We start from the raw sequence: 16,198 nt of genomic DNA, 5'->3' as shown, positions 1-16,198 counted from the left end.
AGAGCGGCAAACAGCGCCGTTTCCTGCAGCTGGTGGAGAAGGCCGGGAAGCTGCCTTTGCAGGGCGACTGGAAGGGCGGAAAAAGCATCAGCGCGGCGCCTGCTAAGCGCAAGGCAAAGGCGGCGACGCCAGGCCGAGTTGTGGGGTCTGACGTAGGGCTTTGCGGGGTGCGGCTTTGCGGGAGCAAGAAAGCGGCTCAGGGTGAGGGTCTGGGTTGCGCAAGCTAGCAGGCTCTGATTTACACACGTAAAGCCATAAACAGGGCTCGGCAAGCCAGAATGGTTAAAAGGGAACCGACGCCCCAGGGTAGAACAGAGGCAGGAGTTGTAGTTGCAAATTTAGCTGCAAGTTTCAGCAGAACCATCTTCGTGCAAGATTTTAATTTTAAATTCAGGATAAGGAGCCACAGACTGGAATTAGAAAGGAATTCCAAATAGTTGATGGAGTATTTCTTAAAGATAATAAAACAGGGATAGCAGCCGCCCTAAGGGGAAGAAAGGAGGCCTGCACTCTAAAACCTTAACCTTAGCAACTCGTGTTTTGGCTCCCTAAGCCTGTTTTATCTATTGTTATTCGTGTAAGCTGCCTAAAAGCTAATCAGTAAGCAGTGAGGTTGCTGTTGTTTTGAAAACAAATCTTCCCCTATTGGTCTTCCACCAGCCCAGTTCTGAGAAGCATCCAGGGTGGGAAAAGCAACCTCCTTGCAATGTTTGGGACAAACTTGTGCTAGTGGAGAATGTGGATGGAGTTGCCTCCTCTGTCTTTCTGACAGTAGCTTGATTTAGCCTGGCCATCTTTCCCTTCCTTCTTTACTTCGCACTTCTGGTTTCTTATCTGCAACTGCAGTTCTCCCTTGATAGGCTCCTCCTCCTGCTGCCTATTCCATTAAAACAAAAACCCCTACCTTTTTTATATAGAAGGTAACAAACGTAACAATACTCCTCCTTCCTATTTTCCTCATAAGAACAAACCTTTAAGATGAGTTAGGCTGAGAAAGAGTGACTGGCCCAAAGTCACCCAAGTTAGTTTTTCATGCCCAAGGAAGACACTAGAACGCACTGTCTCCTAGTTTCTAGGCTAGCACCTTAACTACTTAACCAAACTGGCTTTCATATATAGTATTTACTTATGTACCTGGCATCTGATCTCAAAAAGCATCTGGATTCACGCAGCCTATTTTGTAATTCAAGTGGGCAGAGAAATAGACTCTAAGATGAAATTGAATCATGGATAATCTTTTCTCTAGAACTTATGAAAATTTCAATAATTTTGTCAGTAATAAAGAGTGGGAAAAACGGTTGAATGGTAGATGTCTCTAAAAGATCTAAAATTAGTGTTTCTAAACTTTGCTGGCTGGGAAATTCTGGGCGTTGAAGTCTATATATCTTAAAAGTTGCTAAAGTTGGAAACACTAGTTAGACACACATAGTTCTGTTCAATGATTTATTTTTGTCCATATATTTGCGAGAGAATTTGTTATAGGGGCATGTGTTATCTTGAACAATGAACACTATATTTTTCGTAAAATATTTATCCAAAGGGAAAATATGATAGTGATTTATCAGTTATTGAGCAATCAGAGAGATGTGATTGTTTATTACTTTATTTTTCAGGATGGCTAATAGTATTGCTGAACCCGTTTCCTGTGATACTTTTGTGGCTCTGCCTCCAGCCACACTAGGTGGCCAAGTCATTTTTGGAAAAAATTCTGATAGGCCTTCTGATGAAGTCCAGGAGATTGTGTTTTTTCCTGCTGCTGTTCATGATCTGGGACAAAAAGTTGAGGTAAGAGCAACATTTCTAGAAATGTCATAAAACCTATTGGGAAGTTTTATCTGAGAAACTTAAAAGATAAAATAAACATATTTATATCCAAAATCACATGCTTGTGCAATTGTATAGCTTGCCTGCATAGATATCTACATAGAATTGGAATGATGAAATCTGCTTTTTTGATGCAAACTATGTGACCTGTAAACTTACAGTCAAATCTGGACACAGGTACAAAAGAAAAAGAGATTTATTTTGTCATGATGTATCTTTCATCATTTTTGCATCATTGAGGATTCTACTAGACACTTATATTGGATTGAAATTGTAAGCCAAGAATGGAAGTTGGCCAGCCATCAAAATCTGGCTGGTTCCAAGTCTGATCAGTGGAGAATACAAATTAGCTGTCAGGTTTTGGCTCAAGGTTGCAATTAACCATGGTATGATTTGTCTGAATTCGGGTTTTGTATATTCTGGGATCTCGCCCATTACAATATATAAACTGTGGCTTATGATTTAATTCATTATTTAATCCAAGCCAATTGTAATCAAACCATGATTAAGCAAGCAATGGTTCAGCACAATGTGTATGACTTTGGTTACTATTATTTGCACCAAACGGAAGTAGTTCTCCATAATTTGAGGCATGTGGTATTTTAAGAACTTTTGCAAGCAAGTACATTTAATCCTTTTCATCAATATTTGGTTTGGTATAGAATGTCAGAACATTTAAATTTGAATGATTTTTCTCCTTACCTTGTACAGCAAGAGATAGACAATTCAAGGCCATTCCAACAAAATATATTCTCTAGCTTAGAATATTTAGAATATGTTTTAGGGGTATAGGTCTCCTTTCTTCCACTTAGGGCGGTTGCTTGTTTGAAAAACACTTCATCAGTTTCTTGGCATTCCTTTCTAATTGTGGTCCGTAGCCATTTATCCTGAATTTAAACATAAAATCTTGCATGAAAATAGTTCCACTGAATTTAGATATAGTTTTCATAAGAAAAAATGGTGTTGAAGGAAGGATTTGAGGCCATAATTTGCTACATTTAGACAATACGAACAAATTTGTGAGGGCAGTCAGATTTTTGCTCTCGTTGCTTTCCACTGGAACCTCTAAATTCCAGGACCTCATTTTGTTCAAAAGAATCTTATAATTCCAGTGAGAGATATGAGGGTCCCAGAGCAGTAAAAGCGCGGGGAAGTACTGTATCTGTTGTATGTGATTTAAAAAGTAATTCATAAAATATTTTTGAAATTATCATCCCTGCAGTGTACTTATATAGAAATCGAACAAGTACCAAAAACGTACGGAGTTGTCCTGAGCCGTCCATCCTGGCTATGGGGTGCTGAAATGGGAGCCAATGAATGTGGAGTCTGCATTGGGAATGAAGCCATATGGGGAAAAGAAGAAGTCTGCAGTGATGAAGCACTCCTTGGCATGGACCTTGTCAGGTTATCATTAAGTCTGCTGGATAAGATGTGAAACCAAGTGGAAACTAATTAGTTGTTTTTACTCGTGGTGCTTTGTCAAACAGCCACCTCTGGAAACTACTGTATGAGATGGAAAATAAACAACACTAATATTTGACCTGGAGAGTTTATGGGGTAAATGGGGGCTTAATGCAGAATTTTGCTGCTAAAATGGAAAACTAAAACCTAGCTTTTGAAGGAACTACTTTGACCTGGTCCAGAAACTATGAAAGCTACAAGACATTAGAGGTAGTTATTGCCCCATGACCATTCATTTAATGACCACTTGAAGTTATGTGAGTGCTGAAAAAAATGATTTGCAAATGTTCCTCACATTGGCAACCTTCGGAAGGTCCACAGTCACATGATCAAAAATATGGGCACTTAGCAATCGGAATGTATTTATGCAGTTGCACCATCCTAGGGTCCCATGATGACCATTTGTGACTTTCCCAGGTACTTCTGACAAGAAAAGTCAATGGAGGAAGTTGGATTCCCTTAATGACCGCAGTGATTTGCTTAACAACTTCAGCAAAAAAAAAAAGGTCGTAAAATCAGCCATGATTCACTTAACAGCTAGATCATTTAGCAAGAGAAGCTCCACTCCTAATTGTGGTCATAAGTCAATTGTAGTTCATAAAATATGGTTTCCCTATAGACAGCCTACCAGTTCGAGAATGTCTGTAGGAAAGTTTTGCATGCCCAAACAGACATGGCATCTGTGTCATTGCAGTTTTGTAGTTGCTAGGATGTTGTGTAGGTGTGTGTGATAGTTTTCATCCCAAAAACTTTGTTTTAAGGTTCTGAACATGAGCCCAGATTGAGAAATAAATGAGCATGTTCAAATTCTGTCTTTTGAAGTTGAAGAAAGTTACAGAATGCTAAAACCCTTTGATTTGATTTTAGGCTTGGACTTGAAAGAGCAGATACTGCAGAAAAAGCTGTTGATGTTATCGTTGAATTGGTGGACAAATATAATCAAGGTGGAAACTGTATGGAGAGTCAAATGACATTTACCTACTATAACAGCTTTTTGATAGCGGACAGAAAAGAAGCTTGGATTCTGGAAACATCTGGAAAGCACTGGGCTGCAGAGAAAGTAAAAGGTATGAATAATAACCTTTATTCAGTTTTAAGACTTCTCAGTGGACAATGTCTGTCTGTCTGTCTATCTCTGTCTATATCTATCATCTACAGTACCAGTTATCATCTAATCCAGGGTGTCAAGCTGGCGGCCCACAGGCCGGATGTGTCATGCAGAAGTTGCACCCACCCCAGCTCCGGCAAGGGGAAAAAAGTCATGATACATCACAACATGTCACGTGATGGGGCAAGTTTGACACCCCTGATCTAATCTATCATCTGTCTACCTATTTACTTACACACAGTTCTCTTTCTCTCTCTCTCTCTCTCTCTCCCTTTCCCTCTCCAGTGCTATACTAGTAAGTGAGGTCACTAATGCTATTACAGTTTTTACAAGAAAGCAAGTCTGTTTCAGCTCAGTTACAATCTGGATTCTCTGCCAGCAGAACCTTTAAAAATAAAAAGCAGCTATAATCCTCATTTAAGCCTGAAAGGCTTCTGCGGCAACTTACTTCCTTTTCTTCAGATTTCTTCAGCACTGAAGAAAAAGAGAATGGGTTAGAAAAGGAAAACATTTTAGAAATTATTCTTTCTGCCGATACATTCCATAATCCTCTGAGGCAAATAGGGGGGGGGGAATTAGCAGTTCTTTGCAACATGCTTTATCTTCATCTTTTTTTAAAAAAAATAAGTTGGTGAACAGTTATAATGAAAATCTCAGCATTATATTAAAAACTGGCACCCATTTCAGTTGCCATGACCTGGCTGCTTTCTTCTGATCATGTGCTTAATTTCTTTTTTCCAGTCATGGTTTTCATTTTTAAGCTAGTGCTTAAATTGATATTTGTTGGTTATTTAGTTTTAGCTGGGAGAAAAAGTCTAGTTTATTATTGGCCCAATGTGTTTATTATGGTCAAGTATAATTATTGCAAATGAGGAAGGAGTGGGTCACGAAGCAGTCAACATTCATGTTGTGGGATTTAGCTTCTTCCCAAATTTCTAACAGTAAATTTAGACATCTCAGTTTAATAATTTTTAAGTAAGTCAATTTAGGGCAGAAACATTTAGAAGTGTAATAGCATGTTTTCCTCTCCCTTTTAAACAGAAGGAACACGGAATATTTCCAACCAGCTATCCATCACAACAAAAATTGACCGTGAACATCCAGAGCTAAGGAATTATGCTTTAAGCAAAGGCTGGTGGGATGGTAAAGAAGTATTTGATTTTGCTGCCACATACTCATATGTGAATACTGCCAGAATGACAACTGCAAGAGGCAGATACTGTGAAGGCTATAAACTGCTAAAGAAATATGCAGGTACCTCTGTTAAGTTATAGAAGATCTTATAGCTGCATTTTATAGTTGGATTTGGATGTAGTGTTTAATGAGATTCTATATATATTCTATATATAATCTGAAAGAACAGGATAAATGGATAAAATTCACGCTGGAGCCCATCCTCAGGGAACTTAGAATAGACATTCCCTGAAGATGGGCTCCAGTTGAAAAGCTTGGAAGACTAAACCTCTGTCCCAGTGAGGGCCCAGACTAGATCCTAAAATACTGTTTTTAAGTCTCTTTTCTGATGTTTTACCATAGTTTTATGTACTGGATAACTTGGATCATCCACATAGTTCTGAATCAAATGCAGCAAGGGATCTTACAACATTAAAATGTATTATTCATTTATTATTTGTCTATGCAAGGAGTTCCGATACGTTCTAGATATAGAATACCCTCTGAATTGGCAACTTAAGCCCTTTAGCAATTTTAAAGTTTTTCTGTCTTTCTCTTTTCCACCTGTCTCTCTTTCCCCATACGTATTTTCTGCCCCATCTCTTTCCCACTGTTTATATTATTTAGAACACGATTTCTGTCTTTATCCAAAAATATCCTGCCAGAAACATATTCTCTAGGACTGCCTTTTCCAGTCTGACCTCTTCATGTGCTCAGGTTGCACATCTCCAGTTTCTCAGACAGTGTAAATCAATGGTCCTGCTACCCACGGATTCTGGAGTTGCGGTATTAACCACACGTTTGGAGCGATATGGTTGGGACACACCGCTTTGAAATATTTCTTCTTTGAAGCTTTATTAGAGTTTCCAAAATGACTGAGTCAGGGAAAAGGTCATATTTTCTCCCTTGCTACTATCAGCTTCAACATACAAATTGGAATGTGTGCTTTGAAGAAGAAAAAAAAACAAGCCAAACACAGTTGCACCCTTCTGTTTCAATATTCATTTTACTGGGGATTCCTTGCCTGTATGATTGTCCTATAATCATGCAAATTTCATTCATTGGCAAAATAGCAGGTTTTTCATGATGAACTTCTTTTTAATACTTGTTTAAGGTTAAGGATGTTTTGGAGTTCTATTAGTATATTTCTGCTAAATCCCTATTTTTCAGGTACTTACCTGAACCACTTTTTAAGTCACACCAGTGATCAAGTGATCAGTCAGTTCAGGAGTTTTTTTTTTAAACTTAGTTGAGAGAAAAACATTGCTGTAAACCTCCCTGATCTCTAAAGATTTTATTTTCATTTATTTAAGAGGAAAACTTCTAAAATTGATACAAAGGAATTGCTTTAAATACTGCAATTGCTATTTTAAAATGGTTACTGAATATTCTGAATTTACAGGAAGAGATGCTGAAAATCTAGATTGGAAAAGTGACTGTCACCATGCAAAGAAAGTGGGGTTTTTTTAGATTTACAGATGCCTGAGATCAAAGATTTTGCTGATTATTTCAAGACTGCCTAATCTCCAGCCTGCATCCAACTCTTGATCATGTGCCTTGACTACTACTACTACTACTTCTACTTCTTCTTCCTCCTCCTCCTCCTCCTCCTCCTCCTCCTCCTCCTCCTCCTCCTCCTCCTTCCTTCCTTCCTTCCTTCCTTCCCACTTCTGCTCTTCTTTCTTGCCTTCTGCTTCATCTCTCATTTTCATGGAACAGCTCTTTCTCCACCTTGCTCTCTTATATTTTCCTGTTTTGCTCTACTTACTTTTTCCTGCAGGATTTTTTGTTATCTTTTTCTCTGCATAACCAGAAGCCCATTTGACTTCTGTTCTCTACAACAGAAACTGCAGGTGTGATCCAGTATTTTTTTTTTTGTTAGAAGCGGAGACCAAAATGGTGCTTTTCATATCCTCTCATTTGAGAAAAAGATACCAAGCACATTTATTTATTTAGAGGTACTCCTTGCACTATCACCTCACAGTACTTAGGCTGGCTCCCAACAATAAACCACAATTAAAAGCTTAAAACAATATTTTTTAAAATTAAATAATAGTAATAGTAATAGCATATATCAGGTCCTTGGGAAGAACTCGTTAGTCAGACAAATCCAGTCTGGACATCTGTCTGGCTGTGTGATGAACCATAACAAATACAGCAGGGCCACAAAAATTCCAGGGGTTGCCAGAGTAAACAGGTAAGTCTTTAGCAGTTACTTTAAAATTTAAAGTTGAAAAGAAAAAAATTACTGTGTTGCCATTTCTTACCAATATGCAAGTTGCTTTATTCCTGCTTTTTAGCAATTTTGCATAAATATTAAATGGGTGGTATATACAGTATTAAACAAATAACCTATCTTATCTAGGTAACATAACAGCTGAGACAATGATGACAATTCTTCGAGATAAAGAGAGCGGCCTGAACATGGAAGGTGCCTTCATGACCACGGGAAGCATGGTTTCTATACTTCCCCAAGATCCTAGTCTCCCTTGTATTCATTTCTTCACTGGAACGCCAGATCCTGATAGGTAATGCAGAGAAAATGTGTCATAAGAACAACATCTTAACCATTCCCTTATTTTTTGCCATTTTAAATAAAAGGCTTGAAATGAGGGGGTCCTTGATGCTCTCTGAGCTTGCTTGTTTTCTTACACACCTTTCATCACCCTAACTATGATAAGTATCATCATTAGTGCTAGTAAAAAGTGCTGTTTGCTGTCAGTTTATATGCTGATGTCTGTGTGGGTAGGGATTCTTTGGTTGGGCTGTTTAGTAATGGCTTTTTGGCAGTTTCTTGATTGGGGTGTTGCTTACTTGATTGTTGGTCTGAAGGTGACCTTGAAGTTAATCTATGCTGATCTGAGTGCTGATCATTGGTGGGGAGGTGCTGGAATCTTTTTCTCTTTGGGGCTGGTTGATTGTCTCTTTTGCATAATCTGCAGCTGCATAATCAGTAAACATAATCTATAGACGCATAATCTATAAACAAAAGGCTTGAAACCTTTCCAGAAGTACTAAATATGACCCAGCCTAAGTAAAGATCAGTAGAAGCTTTAGAAAAGTACAGGATTAAAGAATCTGATAAAAATTCTGATTCATCTTAAGCCGATTCTGCAACAGGAAAGGCATTTAATGCTTCAGTAGTTTTGGGCTGGAAGCTTTCTTTTTTTTAAAGTACGCTAGGACTCTTTATCTGCTGGTAAGCCATCTTCTTGGTTCCAGAAACTTTTCTATCCAATCAACTAGACTGTGATTGAGAGAATTGATATGAAAATTTAGGTTCTCCTGGAACTTATGCTGAATAAAATATAGCACTGGAATGTGAAAGTAGCAACTAATTTGCATATTTGCTTATTTTCATTTTATTTTGCAGGTCTGTTTTTAAACCTTTCATTTTTGTGGAAAATATTACCCAGCTTCTAAAAACCAGCTCTCCAGTATTTGGCCCTGAGGATCCAGTTAAAAAGAAGCCACGATTTCATACAAAGCCAGATAGGAGACATGAGCTCTATCAAAAACATGAACAGGCAGTTGCCATGATGGAGTCCTCAAAGGTGGGTTGATCTAGGAATTGCGATTTAATTTTGAAATTCAAAGTAAGAACGTCTAGAATCTGTTGTGTTTGTATGAGCTGATAGACATTGAAAAATTGTTCTGGCATATCAATTTTCAGACATAGGGTTAACATGAATTTATGGAAGTCGGAGCAGGTTTTATGCGTTCTCAGTAAACTCCCCCCAAAATTCTTTATAACTATACTTTTAACAGCCACACATTAAATATGATTTGATAGAACAGTAGAACCTATTTTTAGTGGTTTTAATATCATTATTAAATTAATTTATTTCAGTTCTCAGATAAATTTCATTTCTTTTTTGAAAGCAATCTTTTTTGAAAGCACCTTTTCCTACTAGTAAATCTTATTAAATGGCTAATTTTATTAAATGTGTTAGTCGGAAAAGCTGTTTCCAGACTGCTAACACGGCTCTCCCTCTAGAAAGTTCAGTACTTTTTTGCAACTCTCGTTGAATCTTCCCAAGTAAAAGTAATTACCAGATTATATCACAAACCACTATATACAAGACTTTAAAAAAACAAATCTTAGATTTCACCTATTTGCAAGAGGTCCTGTGACAATCTTCGGATCATTTTTGCTTCTTAATTCCTCAGACACAGCTTTTGTATTTTTTAGTCTCTACATTCAAACTATTTTAAATCGACCAATAGTTGAATTTGCAGTTTTTTCAACTTTTTTACTGCCATTACATGGTGCACAAAGTTTATATATATATAATGAAAGTCGTAGTGATCTCTTATAGAATCCCATTTGAGAAAGGTCACTCTAAATCAGTGGTTCTCAACCTGTGGGTCGGGACCCCATTTGGGGTCGAACGACCATTTCACGGGGGTCGCCAAACAAGGCTGTCCGCCATTTTTCCCCCCCTTTTCTTTGGCCACACCCCTGGCACCCGGTGATGTATAAGTGGTTGGGGGTCACCACAACATGGGGAACTGTATTATGGGGTCGCGGCATTAGAAAGGTTGAGAACCACTGCTCTAAATTATCTGCTGTGGGGCTATATCTGTGAATCTCCTGCATAGAGAGGGATTCACGATGTCCTTCACAAGATCTATTTACTGATAAAATAGCTCCCATGAAGGGATAAAGCTTCATGGAAGCCAAATGATGCCATCTGAAGGTAGCGTTTCTATCACTCCTAGCCTAGGTCAGGAGTAGGCAACCTTGGCTCTTTTATGACTCGTGGACTTCAATTCCCAGAATTCCTTAGCTAGTATGGCTCAGCATGGAAACCTCTCCCTTTCTCCTCAGCATGGCTGGCTCAGGAATTCTGGGAGGTGAAGTCCACGAGTCATAAAAGAGCCAAGGTTGCCTACCCCTGGTCTAAGAAAAAGAGTAACTGTTTTCCTTAAATGCAGGGACTCCAGTCCTTATTGGGCTCTGACTTGAGATTCAAAAGAGAAAGATGCAGCATTTAACCCTGAGACCTCTAGTGAGGAATATATCAAGGAATATATCTTGTTCTTTTATTTTGAATATTCTCTGCACCAAGGCTGGGGCGCATGTAGCCTTCCCTGTGTTTTTAGTTCAACTCCTAATAGCCCCAGATAGCCAAACTGAAGGAGTCTCGTACCATTATTAAGAACAAATGATGGGCCCTATGTTCCTAATCTGTACCTGTTGGGAATGATTTTGCAAGGTTTCACAAAGAGATCTTTTCCAAGTGATGTGAGGGCTTGAACCATTTATATTCAGAATTCCTATTGAACTCTTGGTGACAAATCAGGAGGAGTCTAGTAACGTCTTAGAAAAGACTAATATTTTGTATTAAAAGGCATCAGGTTTCATTAGCTGCAGTTCACTTTGTCACGTGCTCACGTGCCTTTTGTCCTCACAGTCTGCTTCCTTTCACATTCAAGCTCTCCTTCTTCCTTTTGTAACTTCTGAGTTGTAGCTTTAATTATTTCCTCTGGCCTATGTTTTTCATTTTTTAGCTTAACATACTTAAATTCTGCTTCTGGATTAAATAGATTTTTGTTCCCTGAAACTCATCTCAAACAAATAGTTGGTATGTCCTCTTCCTTTTTAATTCCCCTTGGAAGAAATCTTGCTAGACAGAACTCGAAATGAAACAATTTCCCTTTTGGCTCAATATATAAGGAATAGAGAGGAAAAAAAAACAGGAATTGGTCCACCTTTAATATATGTTGGCTCTTTACATACCTGTTTTCTGTTGAGAAGGAATTCCTTTGTAAACGTGTGCTTTTGTCCTCCATATTTCAGAATCTTTCCTGCAAGTCATCTCTTTAAATATTTCTCCTTGCAGACCTTGTCTAGATGCTTCCAACCACTCCTCCAAACTTAGATGGGATGTTTCAGGCTTTTCCTTTTGGAGGTGATTTAAGGCTATATCAAGCCACTTATTCACATATTGCCTGGATTCTTCAGGACATCCGTTCTGAACACTTTGTATGGATTCCTGGAGTCATTCTCCCAGATTGTTTCTGGCTTCATTCAAGGATTCTTGTCTGAGACTTTTCAGAGATCTTTGTAGCCATGCTTGCACCCCTGTTCTGGATGCAGTAGAACCATGCTCTCTGAAATTTGCTAAAGATACTTAAAGTAATCTATCCTTAAGCTTCTTTCAAAGCCACCAGGTTCTACCCAAATCCTCCCAACTGTTTATCATGCTTGTTTTGATGCTTTTTAGAATATTATCCTTTGAAATCCTGGATGCCCTTAATAGATGTTTCAAGCAATATCTAAGTACCTAGATGGGCTGCTTCAGATCCTTCCTCTTCAGAGTATTACTACAGTCATTTAGGGCGCACCAAGGCACTTCCAGGTTGAAAGCATTAGCTAGTGACATCACCGCTGCCCAGAGGATGCCCAGCTGGGGGGCTCCTTTTATGTCCTCATTAAGTTGCCTACCAAAGTGGTACCCATCTGGTTGCCCATTTTCAAATTGATGGGTTGGGCAGGAGCTGGAGCGAGTGACAGGAGCTCACTCAGTCCCGCAGCAGCAACAACCGGGTCTTGAACGTGAGCCTGCCAATTGTCATCTTAGCATCCTAACCACATGAGCCACTGTGCTCCTTCTTTTCAATATTATTTACATCGAAGCCACACTTAAAACATTCTATCTAGTTTTGGCCACCATGATATAAAAAAAGAAGTTGAGACTCTAGAAAGAGTGCAGAGAAGAGCAGTAAAGTTGATTTAGGAGATTAAAACATACAAAGAATGGTTGCAGGAATTGAATATGTCTAATTTAATGAAAAGAAGGACGAGGGATGACATGATAGCAATGTTCCAATATCTCAGGGGGTGCCACAAAGAAGAGGGAGTCAAGCTATTCTCCAAAGCACCTGAAGGCAGGACAAGAAGCAATGGATGCAAACTAATCAAAGAGAGAAGCAACCTAAAACTAAGAAGAAATCTCCTGACAGTTAAGAACAATTAATCAGTGGAATGGCTTGCCTTCAGAAGTTGTGGGTGCTCCAACACCGGAGGCTTTTAAGTAGAGATTGGACAACCATTTATCTGAAATGGCATAGGGTTTTCTGCCTGAGCAGGGGGTTAGACTAGATGACCTCCAAGATCTCTTCCTGTTCTGTTATTCTATTTGTTTCACTTATATGTGACCCATCATACCTAGAAGCAACTGTAGGAGGTTTACAATCAATACAAACAAAATAAAATATTAACATATTAAAACAATATTAATCCTGAAATTGTTTAAAAAATGTAAATCCTATTAAGTAGGGGATACAGCAATGGATCTCTTGAACTATCTATAATAATCTAGATACTTGGCCATAAATGTTCCCTATGAAGAGTCTTCATTAAGTCCATAAAACTTTTTTCTCTTTCATACCACAACAGACAACAAAGAATTCAAAACAATTTCTAGAGGTAAAGTTTTGGATGCAGTGTGTCAGAAATGTTCTCACTTTGTTCCCAAATGCCAACAAGTTTCTTTTTCACAGTTGAGGCAGTACCTTGTTTGTGAGGTCGCATGACATCACAACTGTATTAATAAAATTTGCAAACATAATGAGAAACTTTGTCTGAAAAAGAAATTTAATTATTGATATTTCCAGCTTCCCCCCCCCCCAAAGTTTTATCAGAAGGGAGGTCTTAGTGTTCTACATTTATCCTACAATTTATCTGCTTTTAAGATAAGGACTGGCAACCAGAGTTTTACAGACATCCATCGAGTGTCTGCCACCTGATTGGGATGCCAAAAATACTCAATACCAAAAGCAAAAAAAATGCAATAAAAACCTGGTGAGCTGCAAAGCAGAATGCCACTCTCTGTCACCTTTATTTCCATGAATGCTTCTATGGCCTAGAGGAGCAGACTACAAGGTGGGTGATGACGTCACAATGCATTATCTAGCAGTGAGATTGTTGCTGCCCTACCTCCTCCCTGCCAAGAGGGCAAAGGACCAATGGTGTAGGACGGGTAGGCAACCTTGGCTCTTTTATGACTCGTGGACTTCAACTCCCAGAATTCCTGAGCCAGCCATGCTGAGGGGAAAGGAAGAGGTTTCCAAGCTGAGCCATGCTGGCTCAGGAATTCTGGGAGTTGAAGTCCACGGGTCATAAAAGAGCCAAGATTGCCTATCCCTGCTCTAGTCCTTGTATAAACATCAGTGTGTGCCTCCAAATTTCTCTGATCTCCAGCTCCTATCAGCCCTACCCAGCATGTTTGAGAAAGGTCGCTCTACCCAGGATTTTTTTGTGTGCCCAGGATGTATATTCAGATGAAATACCTCCCCCCCCCCACCCCTCACCCCGGGAGGAAAGAAGAGTAGACAAGGAGAACTTCTGAAAGCTCCTTTAAACTGACTAATCCAGGGGTAGGCAACCTTGGCTCTTTTATGACTCTGGACTTCAACGCCCAGAATTCCTGAGCCAGCATGGCTGGCTCAGGAATTGTGGGAGCTGAAGTCCACAAGTCATAAAAGAGCCAAGGTTGCCTACCCCTGGTGTAGGAGAAGACATTCTGAGCATCACATCACAATTGGAACTCTGCTGCTGTCTAAGACCTGAAGAAGTTTCTCGGATGAGAAGCAAAATATCTTTAAAGGAAAAATAAAGTCCAGTTGCCTTTTGAAAAAAGTACCTTTGGGATCTCTGCTGTTGTTAAACTTAATTTTAAATATCTAGGAGGCATGTGACCCCATTGGGTCATCCTTTCCGAATTGTTTACTTACCAGGATCCTCAGTGCTTTCAACAAGGATAATGCTCCCAATGTGATGCCTTCACTTGAAAAGCTGGGCCTACACTCAAGAGATAGCCCCTGTTGACTGAGACTATATAGCTCCGTCAAATGACAGTACAGGAAATGATTCATGACATTTTGTATTATGTCATCATCTATTATCTACCTGTGGATAAGATGCGAGGTATACACCTCCATATACCCCAGAGCAATTGTGTAGCTTTGAATATGAAGGATTGTAAGCTAAAAAAGAGAGAGAGATCTGGGAAGGTCTTGCCGGGTGAGATCCTTTGGGACAGCCAGTTGCCCCATTCTGCAGCCTAACATAACTGCCTTGCTTAACATTGGAATTTTGGTCCCAATTATGGCTGTAAGCCGAGGACTATCTGCTTTAAGTGCAAGGCCACTAGCCTTACATCTGACCATTTAACACCTTCTAAAACAGTGTTTCTCAACCTTGACAATTTTAAGGCATGTGGACTTCAACTCCCAGAATTCCACAGCCAGCAATGCTGGCTGTGGAATTCTGGGAGTTGAAGTCCACATGCCTTAAAATTGTCAAGGTTGAGAAACACTGTTCTAAAAAGACAGAAATTTATAAAGTGTTAAGCAAGAGGCTGCTTCTCAGATTGATTGGAGTCTTAAGCAGGAGCTTGTTAAGGGATTCATAATTTATTTGAAGACTCAACATTTGTTGCAAACCTTTCCCTCTATTTTCCCCATTATGTTACTTGTTTAAAACATGTTTAATTTATATCTCACTTTTTATTCAGGAGCTCACAACAATGTATACGGTGCTCCTTTTTTTTCTCCACAGCAATTTTATATTGTTACCTGCTCAGAATCACTTAAATGAGATGGGTGATGTAGAAATGTGGTGAATACATCAATAAAGTAAACAATTCAGTGAAATTTTTCTGGGTGCAAATGACTGGACAAAAGTCAGCATGTGACTTTCTATGGCTGAAGATGAACTATAATTTGGGTCTCTATATAGTCTAACATTCTAACCACTAGAACCAACTGACTCATGTAAAATTAATTGTAGCAAGCATTTGCTATGCAGAAGATTTATATTTGGTTCTATTTTCAAATATGTTTTATAGGAAAAGGCCAAACTGATCATGGAACAGATCCACAAATTGGAGAAAACAAAGATTGATGAGATGGAACATATTCTCCAGAATGGGTTCCTGAATGTTGATGAAGCAGTTAATCTTTTTTCAGATTGTGTTGAAAAAGAAATAAGTATATATGCCTGACAAAATATCTGCAGATGTTTCCTTTTATTAATCCAAGTGTTATTTTCCAAAACTGCTTTATTCATTGTACAATGCTACTTCTGGCCAAATAGCATTTATCATGTGTAAGCTAGCTGGAAGATAAAATATTGGCATTAGCCTTAATAAAACATAATTGTTAATTTAAAATGTGACATGCAGCCATCCAAAGTTTAAAATATCTACAAAATTACTAGCTTCGTTTACTTTGCATTTGTTTTCAGCCTGTATTTGTTTGGTATTGCATACACTTAATGGCCAAGTGTCATACACATTTAATAAGCAGAGTTAATAACAATAATTTATATGTTGCTCAACTCCCAGCAACTTCAACATTTAAAAATCTAGTTGGACAAGAAGCAAAATAAATAAAACAAACAAGTGAAATAACTAATTCTGGAATTAATATGTTTTAACCAAATCAACCCCAAAATATTGTAAAGACTAAAGTGGCTGTTGAGAAAACGAAGGATTGTAAACAATGAGCGCCTCCACTTGTTTATTGGACCCTTGTCCTTCCTGGTTGGTCTCGGCTGCCAAGGAGGTGGCACGAGGCTGGCTCCAGGTGTTGATCAACGCTTCGTGAGGGAGGGGTCTTTCC

At 38.8% G+C, this 16,198-nt stretch overlaps 1 protein-coding gene across 3 annotated transcripts; it reads left to right on the top strand.

Moving 5' to 3' along the window:
- Positions 1-39: 39 nt before the first annotated feature.
- SCRN3 (secernin 3) lies at positions 40-15,987 on the top strand. Of its 3 annotated transcripts, none has more exons than XM_039366815.1 (8): positions 40-201; positions 1,614-1,785; positions 3,047-3,228; positions 4,153-4,352; positions 5,435-5,647; positions 7,932-8,094; positions 8,940-9,120; positions 13,268-13,469. In XM_039366815.1, the coding sequence occupies exons 2-8, from the start codon at positions 1,615-1,617 to the stop codon at positions 13,319-13,321; spliced, it is 1,164 nt and encodes a 387-aa protein (XP_039222749.1). In that variant the 5' UTR covers positions 40-201; position 1,614; the 3' UTR covers positions 13,322-13,469. The 3 variants fall into 3 exon arrangements, with proteins under 3 accessions (XP_039222749.1, XP_039222748.1, XP_039222750.1); XM_039366814.1 differs by lacking the exon at positions 13,268-13,469 and adding an exon at positions 15,424-15,987 and having other exon boundaries at positions 43-201; XM_039366816.1 differs by lacking the exons at positions 40-201; positions 1,614-1,785; positions 3,047-3,228; positions 13,268-13,469 and adding exons at positions 3,248-3,381; positions 15,424-15,987.
- The last annotated feature ends 211 nt before the right edge of the window (positions 15,988-16,198 follow it).

Source organism: Crotalus tigris, unplaced genomic scaffold (assembly GCF_016545835.1).
Source record: "Crotalus tigris isolate CLP2741 ecotype Arizona unplaced genomic scaffold, ASM1654583v1 scf7180000020397.568083, whole genome shotgun sequence".
NCBI lineage: Eukaryota > Metazoa > Chordata > Lepidosauria > Squamata > Viperidae > Crotalus > Crotalus tigris.
Note: the sequence above shows the minus strand (reverse complement) of the source record. Positions and strands in the feature narration are given on the sequence as shown.